Raw genomic sequence first — 25,000 nt, 5'->3', positions numbered from 1 at the left:
GATGTCGTGGAAATTGAAATTTTATTATGAATGGAGTTCTTTGGAGCGTTTAGATAGATGCGAATCCTGAAAAGAAAATTTCACAAAAGAAGAGCAGACAGAAAGGAGACCCGTTGGCTCGTGACGAGTCTGAATAGAGAGAGAGAGAGAGAGAGAGAAAGAGGGGGGGAACTGTACCACTTGAAATAGATACCCCAGAGGACATTACTATATTAAAAAATATCTATTTATCTATATACCAAGATATTTTGCCCCTTATAAGGAAGGTAGCCAAGTCAAAGGCACGTACTTACTCCCCCTCCACCACCCCCTCCCTTCTTACATCTTAGCTCCTCATGGATGACGGGTCATCCTTATATCGCGCCCACTGCTCTGGGTCAGAAGCAATGTAGTAAGACACAGTAGATGTACAGCAAAGCCGCTACACTAAATCAGCGACCCCCCATTCCTCTCTCTCCCTATCTCTCTCCGTTCCCTCATGCAGAACAAGAGAGGACGGGGAGAAATCCCTTTGGGCTGCGTCAAAATATCATTCACACATAAGCACCCCCCACTCCCCCTCCCCCGCCCCTCCTTTCCTTGCATAACAGTATCATCTACTTACAGCCACTCTCCACTCATCCCTATCTCCTGCCTTCTCCCTTCCTTGCTCAACAGACATTCCCTCTTTCTCAATGCTCCTTTCACTATATCCATCCATCTCATCCTCGGTCGTCCCCTCAGATTCGCTTCTTCCACCTCTGCCTTCCACACCTCTTTTTTCTAATATCTCTTCATTCGTTCTTTTGATGTGTCCAAACTATCCCAATACTCTCTCATCAGCCTTATCTGCCATCTCCTTTTCCACTCCCGCTCTCCTTCTCACTTCCTCGTTTCTTACTCTATCCAACTTAGTAACCCCTACCATACCTCTCAAACATTTAATCTCAAACACATTCAAACTTTTCCTCTCTGCCTCTCTTAAATTCCACGTCTCTGCCCCCATACAAAGACGTTGGCACAGTCACCCCTTCATACAATTACTATAATTAGATGAAAATTTTATCTTCATTTTATGTTTTATTTTATGTGTTTCGGCATACTATGTAAATTATTCAATGGATCCCGTAAACAGAAGGTTTAGTGGGCCCATCCTGAATAATTATGTTGATTTCGATGAATTGTATTATGTAAAGGGTAATAAAGTAAATAGAGAGAGAGAGAGACTACTAGGAGTATGTACCTATGGAACGCGCGCGTGCACACACACACACACACACACACACACACACACACACACACACACACACACACACACACACACACAAAACCACACTTTCACTATTGCCTAGAGTAAGTTAGATCTAGTATATACTCAAATTGGTTTTAAATGAGGCGAATCATTTCTTCAGAGCGAAGGGAGGTGTTTGAAAAATATGGAAAGATTAAGTAGAGTGTTCTTATCAAGAAATAAAGTGAAAAATGAACGTCGGGCAAAATGTCACACAAAGAAGAGCTGAAGGAAAGAAATTTTGGGAAATAAGATAATAGATAACTATTTCCCTTTAGGGTTTTGACTTTGCCAAGTGTAATCGTGTGGCGACAGCCAGGATAAAATGTTGGGTTTGATGGTGTTACCTCCGTCAAGAAGGTTATGTTTTTGGTCATGTTGGTGGGTTGGTTTGTCCTTTTTTTTTTCTTTTTTCTTTTTTTTCTTTTGTGTGTGTGTGTGTGTGTGTACGCGCGTTTAGGTATACATACATACCTCCACCTCCATGTTCATTAGAAACTAAAAACTGACAAACTAACTCCGATGTCCACATGGGAAGGTTCAAAGATTGAAGCGATGTGGGAGCCAGCGTGACAACGTCATTCGCAGTTCGGTAGACTGGCTGCCACCAGGGTCGGTCGCCGCCGCAGGTCTCGTTTGACGGGAAGAGCAGCAGCAGCAGCAGCAGGTTGCTCGAAATCGAATCTGGTGAGTTCGAAGGACATGCGAAAGAGAATTGGATCCGCGTTAAAAAAAAAAAAAAAAAATCGCCTTCTCTTCCTCCCCTGCTTCTCCTGCTCCTCCTCCTTTTCCTCCCTCCTTCTCCTCCTCCTCCTCCCTCTCTCCTCCCTCTCCTTCTCCTCCTCCCTCTCCTTCTCCCTCTCTTCTCCTCCTCCCTCTCTTCTCCTCCTCCTCCTCCTCCCTCTCCTTCTCCTCCCTCTCCTTCTCCTTCTCCCTCTCCTACTCCTCCTCCTCCTCTTCTCTCCCCATCCTATTCCTTCTACTCTTCTCTACTCCTCCCTTCCTTCAACCCTCCCCATCTCCTCCCTCTCCCCACCTCCTCTCCCTCCTCATTTCCCCTCGTACTCCCCACCCCACCTCCCCCATCCCACCTCTTCTTCCTTCTTCTCTCCCTCACTAGCTCCTCCTCTCCCTCACCACCTCCCACTCTTTCTCACCACCTCCCACTCTTTCTCACCGCCTCCCACTCTTTCTCCTCTTCCTCTTGTCCCTCCCCCTCCCCACCTCCTCTCACTCTTTCTCTTGGTCTTCCTCCTGCTCCTCTTCTCCCTCCCCCTCCCCACCTCTTTCTCCTCTTCTTCTTCTTCCTCCTGCTTTTCCCTCTCCACCTCCCTCTCCTCCGGCTCCTCCCTCCTCCCCCTCCTCCGGCTCCTCCCTCTTTCTCCCCCTCCTCCTCCTCCCCCTCCTCCTCCTCCTCCTCCTCTTCCCCTCCTCCTCCTCTTCCTCCTCTTCCTCTTCCTCCTCTTCCTTTCCTGCCCAAGTTGGGCGTGCGACAACACGTGTGGACGTGAGGTCGCCCGGCGTTAAGGTTGAGCAAAAGTCATTAACACCGGCGCAAATAGAATCTGCATCGCGCACCCGACGCCATATTTACCACCACCACAATCACCACTGTGATTGTCATTATTTTGACAACACTTTCTTGTCCTTACTGGGAATATAGTAGACTTGTCATGTCCTATATTTTATATCATATATATATTTTTTTTTTCAAGTAATTATAAAGTAATTTTGTGTATCGTGCTTTCAAGTTACCATTGCAAAGTAATTTCGATTTCCATAGGAATTATACAATCACTGTGATTTTCGTAGTAATGGTTGTAATGACAAAAGTTATCATCGAAATTGTTCCTAATCGAGGCAATTAGTCGGAAATTATTTTTTCTTTTTATTCTGGCTAATGTTAGACAATTCAATTCAGAAGCATCCTCTTTCATTCGGTTGGGTGTGGGTTCGAATCCCACACTCCTCTCGGATTCCCAGCAGTGACTGTGGGTTACTTGTCCCAACACTCCCTCTCATACTCTCCCTCTTCTACTCTCCCCTTAGGAAACAGTGCATTAGCGCCAGGAATAAAGCTAACAGAGCATTAGGTTTCATTGTTAGGACGGTAACAAATAGAAGTGCAGAGGTAATTATTAAACTAGCGATAGTTAGACCCATCCTTGACTATGCGGTACAGTTTCGGTCTCCGTCCTACAGAATGGACCCAATTCACTAGAATCAGTACAGAGAAGAATGACCAAAATGATACATGGACTCAGAAATTTGCCTTACGAAGAGAGGCTTAGGCACCTTAACTTACACTCTCTGGAAAGACGCAGAGTGAGGGGTGATCTAATAGAAGTGTTCAAGTGGATCAAAGGCTTTAACAAGGGTGATGCAAACAAGGTCATCATATTAAAACAACAGGGCAGGACTCGCAGTAATGGTTATAAACTGGACAAATGTAGATTTAAAAAGGAAATAGGCAAGAATTGGTTTACTAATAGGGTGGTCGACGAATGGAATAGACTTAGTAACCATGTAGTAAGCGCTGAAACTATCAGTTGTTTTAAGAAACGATTAGACAATTTTATGGATGGGGATGACAGGTGGTAATGGATACGGAGCTGCCTAGTGTAGGCCTTATGGTCTCTTGCAGTCTCCTTCATTCTTATGTTCTTATGTTCTCTTTCTCTCTTTTTCTATCTCTCCTTCCCTCTCTCTCTCTCTCCCTCCCCTCCCTCCCTCCCTCTCTCCCCCCTCCCTCCCTTTCTCCCCCCTCCCTCCCTTTCTCCCCCTCCCTCTCTCCTCCCCCTCTCTCTCCCCCTCTCTCACTCTCCCCCCCTCTCTCTCTCTCTCTCTCTCTCTCTCTCTCTCTCTCTCTCTCTCTCTCTCTCTCTCTCTCTCTCTCTCTCTCTCTCTTGCAAGAGTTGGATTTTCCAGAACCCTTTGCAACTCGAACCACTAGGACAAGGATTGGATTCCTACCCACCCCCCACCTTCCCCTTTCCCCTTTAATCCCCTTCCCCCTTCTCCCCCCCCCCTCCTCTTCCCCTGGTAGTGATGAAACCGGATTTTTTTTTAGGGGTGGGGGCTGTGAAGGCCATCAATATCTATATAGAATATTGAATGTATGAAGAACGGAGAATGTAAAAGAAACTCTCAAGAACACAGAGACTGAAGATGATTATTTTATTATTGTTATTGTCATTATTATTATTTTATCATTTTCATTATCATCATGATAATGGCAACGATAATGAAAGAACAATGGAGACGGAGAAGTAGTTTACATGCCCTTGCCCCCTTGCGTCCGTCCACGATCCTTCCTCGTGTGGCTCTTTAAAGAGAAAGAGAGAGAGAGAGAGAGGGGGCGGAGGGAAGGAGAGAGACAGAGTCAGACAGACAGACGATAAAGAAAAATTGAGGGAAGAGGGACGAAGAAAGGGTGAAAACGTAGAAAAGATAAAGAAACAAAAGACGGAAAAAAATGAAAGAATGAAAAAGGGCGCAGCTTAGGAAGACGACGACGAAAAGTAAAGAAAAATCGAGGTAGCGAAGACAAAAGAGGAGGAGGAGGAGGAGGAGGAGACGGCGAGGGAGACGAAGACTTGGAATTTCCTTTTGGGGTCCTCCGCCTCTTCCTCCTCCTCCCCCTCCTTCGCCTCCTCTTCCCTTCCCTTTTGCCCTTCCTCCTCCTCCTTCTCCGCTTCCCTTTCATTTTTATCTTCCTCCTCTCCCTTTTTCCTTTTCTCTTCCTCCTCCCATTCTTCCTCCTCCTCCTACTCCTCCTCCTCCTCTCCCCTTTCCTTTTTCTCTTCCTCCCATTCCTCCTACCTCTTCATCCTACCCCTCCTCCTCCTCATCCTTTCCTTTTGCTCTTCCTCCTCCCATTCCTCCTCTTCCTCTACCTCCCGCCCTTCCTTCTACTTAACCCTTACTACCCACTTATTCCTCCTACCTTTCCTTTTTACTCTCCTCCTCCTCTACCTCTTCATCCTACTCCTCCTCTTCCTCCTTTTTCTCTTCCTCCTCCTATTATTCCTCCTCTTCCTCTTCCTCCCACCATTCCTTCTACTTAAGCCTTACTTACTACCCACTTATTCCTCCTCCTACCTTTCCTTTTTACTCTCCTCCTCCTCCTCCTCCTCGTTAGCCCGAGTGGGGCCAGCCGTTGGTTAGCACAGCTTTGGGAACAAGTGGAGAGAGGGCGGGTAGGGGAGGTGGAGGAGTCAGGGGTGGAAGGAGAAGGGTAGGAGGACGAGGAAGAGGGAGAGGAGCAAGGAGGAGGGTGGGGAAATGAAGAAGGTAGATGGAAAGAAGATGATGATGATGAGGAGGATTAAGAGGAAGAGGAAGATCAGGAGGAACGAGGAGTAGGGTGTGGACAGGAGGGAAGCAGACGAGAGGAGGATGATGATGATGATGTGATGGTGGTGGAAGAGGAGGAGGAGGAGGAGGATGTGATGGTGGTGGAAGAGAAGGAGGAAGAGGAAAGGGAGGAGGAGGAGCGAGGGAGGAGGAAGTGAAGATTAGGTTGGAGGTATTTAGTAACACCTCGCCGATGATGAACCGCACTTACATCCTTGGAAGGGACAATGCCGTGCTGAACAAGAATCACCATGTGGCGATAAAGGAGTTTCCAATAATAAAAAGAATGACGCTTGATCTGATCCGTAGGGGTGTCGGTGGTCCTCGACATTCGTGCTGCATACAAGGACGAGATGGTAAGAGAGGGGAAGGGGGAACACTGCAAGGAAAGGGGAAAAGGAGGGAGAGGTACAGAGGGAAATGAGGGGAAACGGTGATAAAAGGGAAAAGGAGAAGAAGTCATGACGGGCGAAGAAGAGAAGGAGGAGGAAGAAGAGGAAGAGGGGGAGGAGGAGGTAGAAGAGCAGGTAGAAGAGGAGGAGAGGGAGGAAGAGGAGGTAGAAGAGGAGGAGGAGAAGAGTCTCTAGGGAAATGGAAAAGAATGCCAGAATGTGGTTAAGGGTGGAGGAGCCTACTACGCCAGGAAGCGCTGAGTAACTGCGGCCGAAGCCGTCACCTTTGTCCTATTATGAGCTTTAGGGACTGTTAGGGCAGGTGACAGTCACTGCTGGGAATCTGAGAGAAGTGGAGGGAAGGGTTTTATATATATATATACATATATATATATATATATATATATATGTATATATATATATATATATATATATATATATATATATATTTGTGTGTGTGTGAAGAAATTATTTTAATGGGAAAGCAGAGTATCATAAACACTTCACTGTTATGGAAGTCGAGAGAGAGAGAAAGGGAAAGGGAAAGACGAACAGGGTCAAGGAATTAGGGAGGAGGAGGAGGAGGAGGAAGAAGAGGAGGGGGAGATGGGAAGGCCAAGGGTCACTTGGGAGAAAGGGCGTGTGTGGGGGAGGAGGGGGGGAGAAGGGGGAGGGCAGTGGGAAGAGAATGGGAACGAGGGTGGGTGGATTGGGGGGCGGGGGTGTGTGAGGTGTCGGTAGGGGTAGAATAACCTTAATCTAACCTAACTAGATCCAATGTAACCTAATCTAACTTAACCTGTTCTGGTGCCATGACTTCGGAGAGTAGTATTGGGGAAGAGCGTTTTTTTTTTTTTTTTTTTTTTATATATATAGAGAGGGGGGGGGCAGAGAAGGTAGGACCTCATGACTACTGTGCTATTTTTATTTTTATTTTTTTATTTTTTTTCTTCATTTCTCAGTTGTTTCCCTTCAATTATTCGACCTTTCTCGTTTCCGTTCTTCTTTACCCCCGCCTCTTCCTCTCTTCTCTCTTCCTCTCTTCCTCTTTCTCATTCTCTCTCTTTCTCTCCCTCTTCCTCTTCCTCTCTCTCTTTCTCTTTTTCTCTCACTTCCTCTCGCCCTCTCTCTTTTTCTCTCTCTCTCATTTCTATCTCTGTGTGTATGTGTAAGGTTATGTGTACTTACCTGTGTTTGGGGTAGGTGGGGGGAGTTAACAAGCTTTGTGCGTTTGCATTTGTTAGTATGAAATGCGGTGGTAGAGTGAACCATAGTGAGACCTTTTGGTCCATTTGGAGGCTGGATGAAGGGTGAGAAAAGGGAAGGAGGGGCGTGGAGGTGGGGGTGGGGTAGGTTGCTTAGAGGCGTTCCTCCGAGGTCGAGAGAACGAAAGGTGTTGATGAGGAGGTGGTGGAGAAGGAAGAGGAGGAGGAGGAGAAGGAAGAGGAGGAGGAGGAGAAGGAGGAGGGCGTGGAGGTGGCGGAGGGAATTGGGTCGTCATTCTGGAGGTTGGAGAAGAGAAAGATGTGGAGGTGGTGATAATTAGTATTGAATAGCGTGATGTGAGGAGGAGAAGGAGGAGGAGGAGTGTGGTGGTAGTGGTGGCGTTACATGGACAAAGGAACTGCAACAGACCTATTGGTCCGTACAAGACTTCTGGGTACCTAACCAAATCAAATACTGTGGTACATTTTAATGGTAATGATGGTGGTGGTGGTAGTGGTGATGGTGGTGGCAGTTGTGATGGTGGTGGTAGTGATGGTGGTGGTAGTGGTGGTGATGGTGGTGGTGGTAGTGGTGATGGTGGTGGTAGTGGTGATGGTGGTGGTGGTAGTGGTGATGGTGGTGGTAGTGATGGTGGTAGTAGTGATGGTGGTAGTGGTGATGGTGGTAGTGGTGATGGTGGTGGTAGTAGTGGTGATGGTGGTAGTGGTGATGGTGGTAATGGTAGTGGTGATGGTGGTAATGGTAGTGGTGATGGTGGTAATGGTAGTGGTGATGGTGGTGGTGGTGGTGAGAGAAGGGTGTTAGGGAGAGGGACCACCAGAGTGAGTGAGTGAGTGAGGAGATGCCTTTAGGGCAGCAGCGAGGGAGCGGGGAAAAGGGAAATGGTTTTGGGCGTAGGGGAGCTTTGTTTGTGTATTTACGCTCAGTGATGGCAGTGGGGGTGGGGGGCCTGGCGGCAGTCTCTATGTATTTACTTTTTGTGTTGTTTTGTTTGCCTTTTTCTGTTTTGGCTCAAGTGTCAAAATTATTCTTAATCATTTCCTTTTTTTTGAAGAGGTGTGTGTGTGTGTGTGTGTGTGTGTGTGTGTGTGTGTGTGCGTGTGTGAGAGAGTGTGTGTGATTTATGTGTATGTGTGTGTGAGAAAGAGTGTGTTTGATTGCGTGATTTATGTGTATGAATGGGTGTGATTGACACGTGATTGTGTTTTGTATGTGTATGCGTGGTTTGTGTGTGTGTGTGTGTGAGAGAGAGAGAGAGAGAGAGAGAGAGAGAGAGAGAGAGAGAGAGAGAGAGACAGAGAGAATATAAGCATAGCAAAATGATGAAATAGAATATTGATGATTGTAACGCCAAAATGATCAAATTAACAAATAAATAGAATGAAAATTGAAATGCCGTTCACACCAACGATAAATAATTCTAAGACAAATAAAAACGAACAGAGTAAAAAGGGAACTACATATTGAGAGAACAAGACTGAAATTTCCTTAAAATGCATCCACTCTTAATATTTAGATGGTTTTAGAAATATGATGAAAAGGATAAGAAATATAATAATAAAAATGCTGTAACTAAAATGTCGATGATAAAGAGATTAGCATTCATATTTGAGTGTTTTAAAAGAAATTCATAAAAAATAATGCGAAATGCAGTCATGAAAGTGTTATAAATATAGTAAAAAACGTAGTAAATTGAAACCCAATTTAATACAAAAAAAAAAAAAAAATGTAAATACGTGGATTTGGCGAAGAAAAATGGGATAGAGCCCAACTCCCTGTGGAATTCCCGGGATTTGAGTGGGATTCGAACTCAAGGGAACGACGACCGGGAATGCATTCCGGGTTCCCGTTCCCGCTGGAGTTCTGAAATATCGTTCCGGGAATCGGGAATACGAAATGGACGCTGGGAGAAGACCGCTGCGGGAGGGAATGGAAATAGAAATGGAGTGAAGAGGAGTGGCGAGAGTGTGGTGGATTTACTGAGAGTGAAGAGTTCTGAGAGTGCGACTTCACTCCCTGAAGGAAATGGGCCTCCCCAGAATACTCCCCCACCCCCAGAATCCTCCTCACCCCCAGAATCCTCCTCACCCCAGAATGCTCCCCCACTCCCCAGAATCTTTTAACACCAGAATCATCTCCACCCCAGAATCTTCTAACCCCAGAATTTTCCCCACCCCCAGAAAGCTCCCTCACCCCCAGAATGTTTCCCCACTCCCCAGAATTTCCTAATCCCAGAACCTTCCCCACCCCCAGAAAGCTCCCCCACCCTCAGAATCATACCCCACTCCCCAGAATCTCCTTTTAACCCCAGAATCTCCCCCACCCCAGAACCATCCCCACCCCTAAAATCTACCCCACCCCCAGAATCACCTTCCACCACAGAATCTTCCCCACCCCTAGAATCGCCTAACCCCAAAATACTCCCGGCCCCCCAGAATCTTCTCCCATCCCCCAGAATCTCACTCACCCCCAGAATCCTCCTCCACCCCCAGAATCACCTAACCTCAGAATCCTTCCCACCCCCTAGAGTCCTTCCCACCCCCAGAATCTCCCTCCCCCACCAGGACCTCCCCCAACCCCAGATCTTTCTCCTACCCCAGAATCTTCCTTCAACCCCAGAATTCATTCTTGAGGTTGTCTTTGGGGAAACAGGGTAAAAGGTGAGGTGTTGAGGTCGCTGGGGCAAGTGGAAATCACCGGGGGATGGTATGGATGGGACAGCGTCCAGGTTATACAGATCAGAACAAACAAATACGTGAATAAACAAATAGACACGTAATTAATAACAAATTGATAAGTAAATAAATGAATAAAAACGTACATTTTACGAGAAGGGTTTCAAAACGTTGCATTTGCATTAAGGAGAGTGTTTTCTCTTATTCTACCCCCCTTTCCCCCTCCATCCCCCTCTCCCACACCTCCCCTCCATCCCCCTCCCCCTCCCCATCTCCCCTCCCCCCCACGTCGTAGCACACGCTCTTTTCCTGTATGTCCTTGTGTACATTTTGACAATGTTATTATTATTATTATTCCGACGCCATTTTGAACATTATAATAAAAAAATTATATGAAAAATAGAATTAAGGTTGGATAATTAAGAATGAAAAATAATTTAAGATTAAGAGTATCCATCAATTTTAAATGAACACCCCATCAGAAGGGGGCTTTGGGGAAGAGGGGAATGTCTGTTGAGGAAGGACGGGAAAATACTGAAGACAGGGGTGAATGGAGAATGGTTGTATATGGATGATGTTGTGATGCATGAGGTGGAATGGGCGGGGAGATGGGGGGTGAGGTAGTATGTGTGAGCAAAATTTGACGCAGCCCGAAGGGATTTCTCCCCATCTTCTCCTTTTATGTATGGGGGGACGGAGAGGGGGGGTCGCCGATTTAATGAAGCGGCCTTGCTGTGGATGTGCTGTGTCTTGCGACACTGCTTCTGAACCAGGGGAGTGGACAAGGTGCAGGGATGACCCGTCATCCAGGAGGTGCTAAGATAGAGGGAGGGTGGAGAGGTGTGGAGTGTATTCAGGGATGGAATGGGTGGGAATGATTTTATGCCTTTTCCTTTTTGGCTACCTTCCTTGTAAAGGGGAAAAGCCTTGGTATATGTATGTATGTATGTATGTATTATTATTATTATTATCTATTATTATTATTGTTGTTGTTGTTATCGTCGTCGGGATTGGAATTCTGACCGCCGTCGTGCCGGCCGGGAACTCTACCACTGCGCCATCAAATCTGTGTGCGCTTGCGCGTGTATACATGTATGTGTGTGTACGCGCGTGTTTTTATATATATATATATATATAAATATATATATATATCAGAGTGTGTGAGAGAGAGAGAGAGAGAGAGAGAGAGAGAGAGAGAGAGAGAGAGAGAGAGAAGGGAAAATGTAGATTATGAGAAAAAAAAATGAAAAGAGAGTCATTGGGAGAGCGAGAGATGGCGAGGGAGGGAAAGACATTATTTACGAGTAGGTGAGTGTGAGTCATAGCCTATGTAACAACTCGGGTACGAAGAAACGGGTGGACAGGTAATCGAATTAGTTTGTGGAGGCGGATCAAACCCCATTGTATCGTGGGCGTGTGCAGGGAACAGGCCTGGGGTGCGTGGCGGATTGGGGGTGTGGGTGTGGGTGGGGGTGGGGGAATGGGTGCGTGGGTGGTTGAGGGTCGACATGCGCCACTGATGCTAGGGCCAGGTGTTCCGCAGGGCGGAGGCCGGGATCATCGTCATGGCTTGCTGGGAAAAGAACCACATTAGTGTCATTCAGACACGCTCACTTGTGTCACTTAGGAACATTGAAATGCGTATATATAGCGTTTGGCTTGTCCGTTGCACACGCTTGTGTTGTATGGCTGTGAGACGTGGACAAAGAATGGTGACTTAAAGAAGCGTCTCGATGACTTTGGTACCAAGGGACTTCGGAGAATCATGGGGTTTCGTTGAAATGTTTTTATCAAATCAGAGACTGAACTGTGAGACCCAGTCGAGGCCAGTTACAAACCTAATTCGTGAACGTCAGTTCGAGCATGCGGCATATTTCCCTGATGTTGATCCTCTTCAGGGTTTCCTCCACAAGAGACAACCCTCAGTGGAGGAGACGAAGAAGGGGGCGCTAGGACATGGGCGGAAGAGGTTAATCGAGCCCGTCGAGAATTGTTTGAAGTGAGAATTGTGTGTAGCTTGCACGGAGTGACCTTGGGGACTGGCGGCTTCGTGTAAGTGAAGCAAAGCGCTCCCTGGCGTATGCTCCCAATGGAGAGTAACGATTAACTTGAGCAGTGTGGTGGGGAATTGGGATGGCCCTTCGTTCATGGGGTGCTGAGATGGGAGGGATGGTTTAAATGAGTTTTAATTGTGTATTTGAATTGTGCATACTTTGATTTGGCCAAACTTCTTACAAAGGAATTTTTTTTTTTTTTTTTTTTTTGTATGCACGCGCACTATGGTCGGGGATCGCGTGCTGGACTCGTGATCGACAAGTCTTACTCTCCCGAATGAGAGCTCAGACCTCATATATTTGTGTGTGTGTGTGTGTGTGTGTGTGCGTTTTTCTTTTGTTTATGCATCACTTTGTTCCTTATGTACTTATGTCTGTATTTGTCTGTTGACAGTGACCCCCGGGACGGCGTTGGACGTCCGGTCAACCGTCACCCGGACACCGTGACGGCCCGGATCTCCAATCTGGGCGAGGTGGTCCAGCATGTCCGGACGTTTTACCAGGTGAGTCTTCTTTGTCCTCCCTCTAACCCAGTGGGTCCCCAGACTGGGGGCAAAAGTGTCCCGCTTGAGGTTGAAGTATGGTAACGCATCCCCCCAATATATATATATATATATATATATATATATATATATATATATATATATATATATATATATGTATATAAACTTTTTATCCCACAGTCGGAAAAAAGAAGACACTAATGTCGAATGTTCTGTATATTTCGATCACAAACTGTGACCCTCTTCAGCAGAATAAATACATAGTGGAAGGCATATGCTTATATACAAAAATGTGAGGTGAGAAAAGGAACAAGCTCAGGTTACATGACCGATGTGCTACGACATTACTTTATAGTGGATATATATATATATATATATAAATATATATATATATATATATATATATATATATATATAAAGACAAAAATAGCTACTTCATTGAAGTCTACTTCACGCTGAGCCTCGTGAAGCGCTGCATGAGGCAAGTGGTAGTGTTGAAAGCATCATCGAGTGTCCACACTGTCGGTCACTACCCGGAGTGCTGCAGCGCGTCAATCACCTCTGAACATTGTCGAGGGAAGGATGTGTGTCCTCACTGTCCAGTTCACAGTTCTTTCTAATGCGATACATTTTATCCTTTAATTAATTCCAAACCTGCGCTTTTTAATTTTTTTAGTTATTCTTGTTTGTTTATATTCTCAAGTCCCTCCGCTTGTACTTCTTGTACTTCACGTCCCAAAGGCAAGGATGCTGTTGTAGTAAATCTATAAATACTTGATTTTGGCTGGGTGTATTTCTTGTATAAGCTTTGTTAACATGCATGTGTCGGTTAGAAAAGCTGTCGGTCCTACTTAGCGCTTTAGCGGAATAGGACCAGATAAACAACAAGTAAATATAGATGAGAGAGTGGTGCTTCTTGTCCATTCGGATATAGGCGCCATCCTGAAGAGCCCCAATGAGTACGGAACCTTGAATCTGGGGGTACGAGCCATGATAGCCAGTGCAATGGTACTGTATATTTATAATGAGAAAGCAAAGCAAGGTTTGTATCACTAATCCTTTTCATATGTTTGCATTATATTTGTATTGGATGGGGGTACGAGAAAAAATTCTGGGATATCAAGGGGTACTAAGGGCACTGAAAAAGGTTAAGAACCACTGGGTTAGCTGCGACGTACCTTTCCCCTCCGCGTCAAGATGGACACTGCCCCGCTACATGAGGTTAGAACTGTCGTGAATCGCGCGGCGTGTTGCAGAAGCCCGCACAGCAACACGTTGAGTAACGTGTTGAAGTTGCACGAGGCTCAGTGTGTACAGCCCTTAAGGTTCCGCACAAAATGAACCTTAACCAACAAAAAATATAATAAGGATACACATATATAGCTAAAAAAGATACCGCCATCCAAGACTAACGTATTAAAATTAATACTGAATTTTGAGGCGTGATATATGTACCCTCCTCAACCTGTAATATTTTCACTCCCAGGGGTTAAATATACCCCCCCAAAAACAACAACAACAACAACAACAACAACTCTATATCCTTTGCTCTATCTCTTTAATATAGAATATGTGTGAATATAGATACCATCATCAAAGCGTAGAGTATTATAATTAATACTGAATTTGAATCGTGATATAGGTACCCCCTCACCCTGTAATATTATTACTCCCAGGGGTTAAAATCTATACCCTCCAATATTGTATCCCAGCTCTATCCCCATAGAACAGATGGATATTTCCCCAGAACTGAATAAAGTCCTTTGGTGACGGATATGATAAAATATATAAATGCCAGAAAGATTGAATGTAATCACATCACCACTGGAAGCTTTCGGCTGAATAAAATCTATTGACGGCAAAGAGAAAAAAAAATAGGATACAGGACGCTCACAGGTAGTGAAAGGGTTGTGTTCTTCCACAGGAAGAATCCAGAAATCGAGTAACCGGCTTAGGGGTAACTAGCTTGAGTAATCGGTAATCGTTGGGTTATGAACTCGGACGCCGCACTTCCCTTAGCCTCTCTTCCTTTATCCTCCTCCTCTTCGTCTTCCTTCCTCTCCTCGTCCTCCTCTTCGTCGTCGTTTCCCTCCTCGTCGTCCTCGTCCTTGTCCTCCTCGTCCTTGTCCTCTTCTTCATCTTTCTCTTCAATCTTCCTCCTCCTCTCTCCCTTCTCCTCCTCCTCATCCCCTCCTCTTCCTCGTCCCCTCCTCTTCCTCGTCGTCCTCCTCCTCGTCCTCCTCCTCGTCCTCATCTTCCTCTTCTTCCTCCTCCCCTCCCTCCTCTTCCTCCCCCTCTTCCTCCTCCTCCTCCTCCTCCTCCTCCTCAAGGTCGTGGCGGTTATGACCCTTATGATAGGGTTGTTGGTGGTGGTGGTGGAGGACGAGGAGGAAGAGGAGGAGGAGGAGGAGGAGGAAGAGGAGGCCGTAAAGGTGAAGGGTATTGGTGACTGTGGCAACTAGCGGTGGTGGACGAGGATAAGGTAAGGGTGTGATTGTGGTTGTAGTGGTGATAGTGGTGACATTGGTGGGTGGGTGAGTGGGTGATGATAGTGGCTTGGTAGTTGTGGTGATGGTGATAGTGAATGAGGATGAGGTGGGGATGGTGGTGGGTGTTGTGGAAGAGGAGATGGTGATAGCAGTGGGTGGTGATAGTGGATGGGTTGTGATAGTGAATGAGAATGAACTAGGTATGGTTTTTGATTACAGTGGTGGTAGTAATGTGTTCTATGGAAGAGGAAATGGTGATAGCGATGACTGAACATTCTGGTGAGTGGATAGTGGGTGGTGATAGTGGTGGTGGTGGTGGGATTGGATGATAGTGGCGGTCGCTAGTCAGCGGTTTTCAGCTCATTGGGTCCTCCCGGGCCGGAAGTCGCTCATTTCCGGGAATTCCACCTCCCGGTCCAGTTCCTGATCGGCTATCCCCCGATCCCGAGTTCCCGTCAGTCTCGTTCCTTGTTCCTCGTAAAAAGTTCCCTCCGTACCTTAGCCCCCGTCTTCCTGGAGGCTCGATTACGTCAAGGTCTTCAGGGTCCAAAAAGGTTTTGAAAGTCTCTGGAAAGGTCTCAAAGGTCTTTGGATAGGTCTTAAAGGCCTCTGGAAAGGTCCTAGAGGTCTTAAAGGTCTCTAGAAAGGTCTTAAATGTCTCAAAAAAGGTATTAAAAGGTCCCTGGAAAGGTCTTAAAAGCCTCTGGAAAGGTCTTAAAAACCTGGAAAGGTCGTAAAGGTCTCTGGAAAGGTCATAAAGGCCTCTGGAAAGGTCTTAAAAGGTCTTGGAAGATCTTAAAACCTTAAAGGTCCTAAAAGCTTTGTCTTGCAGGTCTTAGAAGGTCTCACGGTTTCCGGAAAGGTCTTCAAGGTCTTGAGGCCATTCGAGTTCTCCTCGAAGCCCAACAGTCCAACATCACACAGTCCACATCACACAGTCCACACCACGCAGTCCTCATCACACAGTCCACATCATGCAGTCCACATCACACAGCCCTCATCACACGATCCACATCACACAGTCCACATCACGCAGCCCTCATCACACAATCCACATCACACAGTCCACATCACGCAGTGTACATCACACATTCCACATTATACAGTCCTCATAACAGTCCACATCACACAGTTCTCGCCCGTTCAGTACACGGTCACACAGATCACATTTCACTCACGCAGTACAAATACCTGTGGTCAGCCAATCCATAACCACAGTCATCTATCACAGTCTATGATAAAACAGTCCACTGTAGCACAATCTACGTTTAAAGTCATTTACGATTCAGTGTACGTTCATACTCGTAATACAGTCTACATTCCTACCATATAGGATCGTTAGTTTAACAATTATTTGGTGAAACTCTTGGGTAAGGTTTAAGTCTCCTATGGTGACTTACAAGAAAAGTCTCTTGTTTTTCTTTCTACACCACCGTCAACATCACATTCTCTTCCACCACGAACTTCCACATCCTCCTCCTCAACCTCTTGTTTTTCCATCTTCACCTCCACCTTCTCCACCTTCTCCCTCAGGTCTTTGACTCGGTAGAACTCTACGCAAATTGGATGCTAATAAACACCTCGTAAGTTTCTACAGAACACGTGGAAGATACTGTTATAATTCAACTACACAAGGAGACAGAAACTATAAAGATTAAGAAAGGAAAACGGCAAGGCGGTGCGGTTTCAGCAAAGTTATTTTCACCTTGTCTGGAAGAGATTTTTAAAAGGTTGAATCAGGAAGGTAAAGGTTTTGGAGATTACTGAGGAATATATTAATCACAGCTGATTTGCGAATGACATTATTATTATTATTTTAGAAGCAGAAGACTTTCAAGACACAGTGATCAGATCTCAACAAAGAAAATCAAAGTAGGTTTGAAAATGGACGGAATTAAAACCTAAGTAATGTTCAACTCGAAAGTTCAAAGTAATTATAATCGATGGTGGTGGGTCTTGAAGAAATTGAAGTGTATCATTATTTAGACCAGATGTTGAAACTGGATGAAGATCATGAAAATGAAGTATAAAAAAAAAAAGCGCTTTACCGTTGGTTGGAAAATGTTTGGTGAATATAAGATCACGAGATTATCTCTCTTTATATGTATCTGAAGTTTACAATCATTGTGTAATGCCAGCTACAATCTACGGGTGTGAGAATTTGAAACGAATGAAGTTGCTGTCTACCCTTTCATTTACTTTCTCTTTGCCTCCCCTCTCTCTCCTCTCTCTTCCCTTCTCTTCCCTTCTCTTCCCCTCTCTCCTCTCTCCTCTGTCCCCTTCTCCCCCTCTCCCCCTCTCCCCCTCTCCCCCCTTCTGCCCCCCTCACCCTTGGCGTGACATTGCTGCTCCGTATCTATCAGCGCCCCTCGTTATCGCCTTTCTGGGCTGTTATCGCCCTCGTTCCATGTCATTACCCACAAGTATCTCGACACTTCCCGTAGTATTAGTAATCCCTCAAGGGGAAGAGGAGATAGAAAGAGTGAAAGTAAAGAAGTAAGGGAAGAGAGAGATAGAGAGGAGAAGGATGTGTAGGAGGAGAAAGAGGGAGAGGAAGAGGGAAAGAAGAAGAGAACAATAAAAATATGAAGAGGAAGAGGATGAAAAGAGTAAGAGTAAAAGTTGAAAGAGCGGAAGAGGAGGGGAAGGATAAGGAAGAAGAAGAGGAAAGTTAGTAATAGTAGTAGTAGAGAGAGTAGGAAAAGAAGAAAAAAGAGTATGAGCAAGAGAAGAGAAATAAAGAGAAAGGGGTGAAGAGATGGAGAATTAGAAGAGGAAGAAAAAGAGAAATGGGATGAAGAGGAGGAGCATTAGGAGAAAGAGGAGGACGAGAAAGAGTTTGAAAAGGAGCAGGAGCAGGAAGAGAAGAAAGAGGAGTAGGAGGAAGAGGAGGAGGAAGATGAAAAGAAGGTTGAAGAGGAGCAGAAGGAGAAAGAAGGCTGAGAGATAGTTGTAAGGAGGAGGAGGAGGAGGAGGAGGAAAAGATGTTTTGTTGACTCACTTCATATATCTTCCTAATCCTATTTACGCCTCGTCCTGTGCCCGCCTATATACACAGTAATCTCTCCACTTGCCCGTCCTGTAAGTTGTTCGGTTCCCTTATCATCACAGGGCCCCATCTCATCACGGGGCCCCATCTCATTACGGGGCCCCTATGTCGTTACGGGGGGAGGGCGGGGAGGGCCCCCCCCCCCAATTCTCTTTACGGGCTCGAGTCATTCCCGGCTCATCGCCATTCCCGCTGTTCCCGGCCGGCATGTCTGTGGGATTCCCGCTCTCTCTCTCTCTCTCTCTCTCTCTCTCTCTCTCTCTCTCTCTCTCTCTCTCTCTCTCTCTCTCTCTCTCTCTCTCTCTCTCTCTCTCTCTCTCTCTCTCTCTCTCTCTCTCTCTCTCTCTCTCTCTCTCTCTCTCTCTCTCTCTCTCTCTCTCTCTCTCTCTCTCTCTCTCTCTCTCTCTCTCTCACTCTCACACACACACACACGCATGCACTGTGGTTAGATTTCTCGCCTGCCACTACGGTGGTCCGGGTTCGAATCCCGCCCAGGGCTGAAATAATTTCAGTATCGCTGCGCTGTGAGTCGTTACTCCAACTCTTGTGGACGGGGAGTTGGTTGTGTGTGTACGTGTAAGGTCTCAGCATTATCCATAGATCGGTCATATATGAGCTCTGAGCTCTCTTCCGGAAGAGGAGTAGCTGTCGATCACGAGTCCAATACGTGATCCAAGACCATGGTGAATCACACACACACAGCTGAATTAAATCACCCAGCGACAGTCAGAAAGGGTAAATGGAGAATAATTTAACCCAAGATGATGTCCACAGGGAGGATGTGGGTGGGTTCACTTGAACTGATTAAAATCGCTTGGCGGCAGCCAGAATGAACCGCCGTAAGGCTTGAATGTTGACCTCTGTCGTTTAACCTGATTCCCTTCCCATTCCGAGTCTTAAAGGGGACGTCGTGGCCCCGTGGGTAGCGTGCTGGACCCACTCCCTCCTCAAGTTTAGTGTCGAGGCATATGCCGGTTCGAATCCCGCACTCCTTTCCGATTCCCAGTAGCGATTGCTACATGCCCCCAATAGTTCTCGAAAGTCCTTAATAGAGTAAAGGTGACTGCTTCGGCCGCAGCTACTCAGTGCCTCCTGGCGTATGCTCCACGCCTGAATATGCTCAGTCAAAAAGTCTCATAAGATTTCCTCTCCATATTCCGTTTTCACAAAAGTCTTCCTCTCTTATCTTTCCCCGAGCTTTCGTATATGTGTATACGAGAGAGAAGGAATGTAAGAAGAAATTGGCAGTATTATTTTCTTATAAACGCATAGTATAGACGAGAGGAAGAAAGACTAATAAGGGTTATTATCGTCATTATACTTTATTTATTTGTTCATCAGTGGATTGATTTGCGTGTTTAATGACTCGTTCAATTTGCTTTTATTTCTATTTCCGTGAGAATCACCCTTCCCCTCGACATCGTCCAAGAACCGGGATTGAGGGCAATTACGGGAAATCTGTCTTTGTGTGCAGGAATCCATCATTGGCGACAGTCGATAGTCTTGTGGCACGGTGCCACCGCGGGACTGCCTGGCACCGAAGATGATGATTACCGCTCGGCACTTCTTCCAGTCTCTTAGAACTCCTGGGGACGTCTCCCGGCCGAATGAAATCGTCTGGCGTCTCTCTCTTGTCGTTCATTGGGTCTAGGTGGATGAGGAAATGGAACCTTTGACTGATGGGCTTGGGTAGCCAGGGTCAATGGCCTTCACTGGTACTCTGTAGGGATTCCTCTTCCTCTACCACTCTCCCACCTTTTCCACCTCACACTTCCCCTCCCCCGTTCCTCTTCCCCTCCTCCGTTCCTCTTCTCTCCCCCTCCTCCCCCTTACTTTCCCCTCTCCACCTCCCCCCCCATCTTCACTTCCAATCTCTCGTCCTCCTTCCCCTTCACTTCCCTTCTCCCCATCCCTCTCTCTTTCCTCCCCCTCCACATCACCTCTCTCCCTTCTCCCCCTCCCTTACCCCTTCCCTCTCCTCTCCCCTCTCCTCTCCCCTCTCCTCTCCCCTCTCCTCTCCTCTCACTCTCCCCTTCCTCTCCCTTGTTCCTCTTCCCCTCCCCCGTTCTTCTTCCCCTCCATCCTTCCTTTTCCCCTCTTCCTACCTCCCCCCTCTTCCTACCTCCCCCATCACTTCCCCACTCCCCCTCCCTCACTCCCTTCTCCCTCTCCCTCTCCCTTCCCCCTCCCTCCCCCTCTCGTCTTATTCTTCCTCTCCACTTTCTTCTCAACCCCTCTCCTCTCCCCCTCCTCGAAACGAAGTCTGCATTCGTTAGCCAGAATAAAATAGATAAAATCGACGTTTCTCATTAAGACTGGACTCGACGTCGTTTAATGTGTTGATAAAGTGCTGCCGTCAGGCGATTTTATTCTCAGAGGAAGAAGCCTCCCATTCCTGACAGTGGCCTCATTTTTCCTCAGACTTTTGGGGAAGGACAAAGTTTGGCCATTTTGGGGAATTATTATAATTGGGATTTGCATTAATGGAGACGCTTGCCCTGGACAGTTTCGCATATTTTTTATTTTTATTTAATTTTCTTTTTCGTTTTAAAAAAGATCGTCTGGATAAAACTGCCTGGCAATTGAATAATAATAATAAGAAGAAGAAAAATAAGATTTCATATTCATGAGAAATGTAAAGTGGTTAAGATTGCTTAGAGACAAACAACTACGATTTGAAAATATTCTTTGCTGGCATTACCCCAACCTTTCGCTCCCGAGCTCTCTCTCTCTCTCTCTCTCTCTCTCTCTCTCTCTCTCTCTCTCTCTCTCTCTCTCTCTCTCTCTCTCTCTCTCTCTCTCTTTAAGGTTGATGTTAGGCTTGTAAGATGTCCTATTAGTTAATAGCTTCTATAAATGTAAGCAATTTAAATTCTTTTCCTCTCGCTAATTGGTGGTCCACTCGCGAAATTATTCGAACGACAGCTGGCTGGGTGGTGGGAAGAAGGAAGACAACCCCCCCCCTCCCACCTCCCCCCCGGCCCAAGGATGATAATCGGTGATGGGCATGTGGTGGACGTCGTGGTCATCCGTTCCACCGTTTCGTTCCGTTACATCGTTCCGTTCTGTTCCATCGTCCCATTCCGTTTCGTTCCTTTCAGTTCCGTGTCATCGTCCCGTTCCGTTTCGTTCCATCGTCCTGTTCCATTCCATCGTTCCGTTCCGTTCCATCACCCTGTTCCGTTCCATCGTTCTGTTCCAGCGTCTCGTTCCGTTCCGTTCCATCGTCTCGTTCCGTTCCGTTCCATCGTCCCGTCCCGTTCCGTTCCATCGTCCCGTCTCGTTCCATTGTCTCGTTCCGTTCCATTGTCCCGTTCCGTTCCATCGTTTCGTTCCATCCAGCCTACCGTTCCATTCCTATGTTCCACTGCTGCATTGTTCCACCGTTCCGTTCTGTTCCATCATTTCGCTCCATCTAGTCCGTTCCATTCCTCTGCATTGTTCCATCGTACCATTCCACTATTCCGTTCCACGGTTCCACCATTTCTTTTCGTCTTTGTTCCACTATTCCATCATTCCGTTCCACGATTCCACCATTTCGTTCCGCCGTTCCGTTCCACTGTTCCACGACAAGATGGGGTTCTGAATCGATCCAGACTCGAGAGGGCTTACTACGTTGAATAGAAAAAATATATAATTTAGCATTTTCAAGAACGCAGGAAGGAAGGAAGGAAAGGGACTTGTACAAGTAGCTTTTTACCAGTTTTGTCACATTCTCTCTGTCTCTCTCTCTCTCTCTCTCTCTCTCTCTCTCTCTCTCTCTCTCTCTCTCTCTCTCTCTCTCTCTCTCTCCTGTACTTTGTCTCTGTCTTTCTCCGTCCTTCCTTCTATCTCTCTTCTGTACTCTCCGCCCCCCACCTCTCTCTCTCTCTCTCTCTCTCTCTCTCTCTCTCTCTCTCTCTCTCTCTCTCTCCTGTACTTTGTCTCTGTCTTTCTCCGTCCCTCCTTCTATCTCTCTTCTGTACTCTGTCTCCGCCCCCCCCTCTCTCTCTCTCTCTCTCTCTCTCTCGTCTCTCTCTCTCTCTCTCTCTCTCTCTCTCTCTCTCTCTCTCTCTCTCTCTCTCTCTCTCTCTCTCTCTCTCTCTCTCTCTCTCTCTCCCTCTACCTCCCTCCCTCCCCTTCTCCACCCTCTCTCTCCCCTTTACCCTCTCTCTGTCTGTCCGTCTGTCTGTCCTTCCTGGTTCAATCTTCTTGTGTGTGGATGGCGTTCTCGTCTTGTCGACGATCCATATTTCAGATTTCGTTTTGAGACAAGAAAGGAAGGAAGGCCAGGAAGGCCACCTGGCAGCCACGAGGTCGTCGTTGCCGCCTGCACCTCGGCAGCACCGCACCTTACCCTCATCGACAGCACCTTCCCCCCTCAACACCCCAAACACCCCCAACACCTTTTTTAAGGGTGCCCATCTTCTTTTTCTTTTTCTTGTTCCTCTTTTTCTTGTTCTTCCGATTCTTGTTCTTCCTCTTTTTCTTTTTGTTCTTCCGATTCTTGTTATTGCTCTTGTTCTTGTTCTTCCCCTTGTTCTTGCTTTTCTTCATCTTGTTCCTCTTCCCCTTGTTCTGGTTGTTCTTCATTTTGTTCTTGTTCTTAATTTGTCAATTTCTATCCGTTTTTTATTTTATTTTAATTTCCTTTATTTTTCATTTATTTATTTGTCTATTATTTTTCTTGTAAAGGGAGAGACAAAGAATAAGAGATCAAGAAGGAATGATAGAAAGTGTGAAAGAATGAAGATGAGAGAGAGAGAGAGAGAGAGAGAGAGAGAGAGAGAGAGAGAGAGAGAGAATATAACAATAACCCTAACGAGCTATAAGCTAAGAATATATGCGAAAAAAATGATATATGACAACGTGAACGAGGAAGTGGAATAAGATAAACAGTTTGTCAAACGAGCTTTGAGGGTTATAAATCAAAAGTTCTGCAACAGCAGAACATAAAGTCTCATTGATGTGCAGATGAACATCTATTACGTGTAGCCAAGAGTGTTGAACGCTGTTGTATCTTAGAGTCTGATCCTCTTGGAAGCGTGTCAGCGCATTGATGTTTCTCCCTATTGTATGTAGATGTAGGTGTTGTCGCTTTATATTTTATTTATTCAGCATTGTTCAGGATAATGTGTAGTATAATATATATATATATATATTTAAGATTATTTCAGACAAATGAGAGAGAATGTGGGTGGGGAAGGGCAAACGAAGATGTGTTAGGAATAGAGTTTATTGCCCTAACGTTGCGACCAAATCGGAGAAACACTGATCAACGGCGAAGAGAAACAACATGACGTCATTATATAGATATGACATTATAATAGAGGTAGCGTCATATTAGAGAAATGACATCATAATAGAAACATGACGTCATATAGAGATGACATCATAATAGAAGACATGTAGAGATATCATTATATAGAAATGACGTCATAGTTAGAGATGTTGTAATAAAATGGCGTCGTGATGTTGACACGCTCGTGTAGCTACGAAGGCTTCAAGACGCGATCAGGTTGTTTTGATATGTGCGTTTCCATGGTGAGAGCAACTGGTGAGATGCTCTCGAAAGATACTGGCCTCCCACCCTCCCACCCTCCCCATCCTCCCACCCTCCCCATCCTCCTCCCTCCACCACTTAGGTTGTGTTGTGTTTGTGAGCAGATACAATGAAAATTACTTTTTTTTTGCAATTGTGTTTATTAATGCTTCGTCCAGGGTTATCTGCGCTCTCTCTCTCTCGTCTCTCCCTCTCTCTCTCTCTCTCTCTCTCTCTCTCTCTCTCTCTCTCTCTCTCTCTCTCTCTCTCTCTCTCTCTCTCTCTCTCTCTCCCTCTCTCTCTCCCTCTCTCTCTCTCTCTCTCTCTCTCTCTCTCTCTCTCTCTCTCTCTCTCTCTCTCTCTCTCTCTCTCTCTCTCTCTCTCTCTCTCTCTCTCTCTCAAACACGGAAGGAAATGGAAACAGTTATACACTGTTAATGGCACTATGTATAACATTTTCAGAAAAAAAGAACAGGAATAAAAAGATAATTGGGCACTTTAATCACTATTACGAGGAGAAATATAATCAGGAAAAGAAGAAATATTGTGTGGAAATAAATCATTCTTTATAGTTTATTACCCTATCATTTATTTATTTATTATGCCCGATGATATGGTTTTATGATGTTGAAGGACTTCCTATATGGGGCCTCTGAGCAATATTTACTTCGTTCAGGTCAGGGTTCCGCTCTGCAGTTGAATTAATAGATAAGGTATGATATTTACTGCATCAAAACCTCAACAGGAATATACTAAAGCGTTTGAAATCCAAACTTAGCAAGACTGCCTGTGACGTCATATCGTTTTCCGTTGCGCTTAGAACCTCAACGACTTTGTCGATATTCAAATGCGTAATGAATATTTATATATATTAAAACAATGACAAGAACAACAACAACTAACTACTTTATTAGTAAATAAGGAATTTCCAAGAGTGACAGACGTGATCTTCCTATAATGGAGTCCGCCTTGAAATCGAATTTCTAAGAAAAACGACTTTTTCCGATAAGGCTTCATGATTGCACACACAGACGATGTTTAGTGACAAAGGCGCGGTGTGGGAAGTCGACTTTAATGTAAGAGTACAAAAGGGTCGTCGACTTTGATCTTGAACCAAATTCCGTTATAATTAACAGAAGCTATGTGATACCACATACATTTTATAAGACTGCAAGAGATCATAGGGCCTACACTAGGATTTATTTATTTTAGCTTGATAAAATCGCCTGGTGGTAGACAATAGATATACAAGTTGCGAATAAGAAAAATTAGTATTTGTCCCCAACTTTGTGGGTGTTGCCAGGCAAGCTTCCAAGTACACTGCCAGTCCATTTCTCATTGTGTATTAGCTCTTTTTATTTTTATTTTTGTAGTAACAAAAATCCAAGCGAAACGTTGACAGGTGTACAAAAAAAAAAACGACAAAAACCAACCTCACGTTCGCCATAACTCTGAAACAGTTAA

At 45.6% G+C, this 25,000-nt stretch overlaps 1 protein-coding gene across 14 annotated transcripts in view; it reads left to right on the top strand.

Moving 5' to 3' along the window:
• Window positions 1-25,000, top strand: part of Girdin (protein girdin) — a 328,484-nt gene that overhangs the window by 198,618 nt on the left and 104,866 nt on the right. For all 14 annotated transcript variants that reach the window (XM_076172492.1, XM_076172481.1, XM_076172489.1 and 11 more), the window contains one exon: window positions 12,369-12,477. In XM_076172492.1, the coding sequence (XP_076028607.1) occupies window positions 12,369-12,477 (109 nt within the window). The remainder of the gene's footprint in view (window positions 1-12,368; window positions 12,478-25,000) is intronic.

Source organism: Oratosquilla oratoria, chromosome 33 (assembly GCF_046742065.1).
Source record: "Oratosquilla oratoria isolate Oo_2021 chromosome 33, ASM4674206v1, whole genome shotgun sequence".
In the NCBI taxonomy this organism is placed as follows: domain Eukaryota; kingdom Metazoa; phylum Arthropoda; class Malacostraca; order Stomatopoda; family Squillidae; genus Oratosquilla; species Oratosquilla oratoria.
Note: the sequence above shows the minus strand (reverse complement) of the source record. Positions and strands in the feature narration are given on the sequence as shown.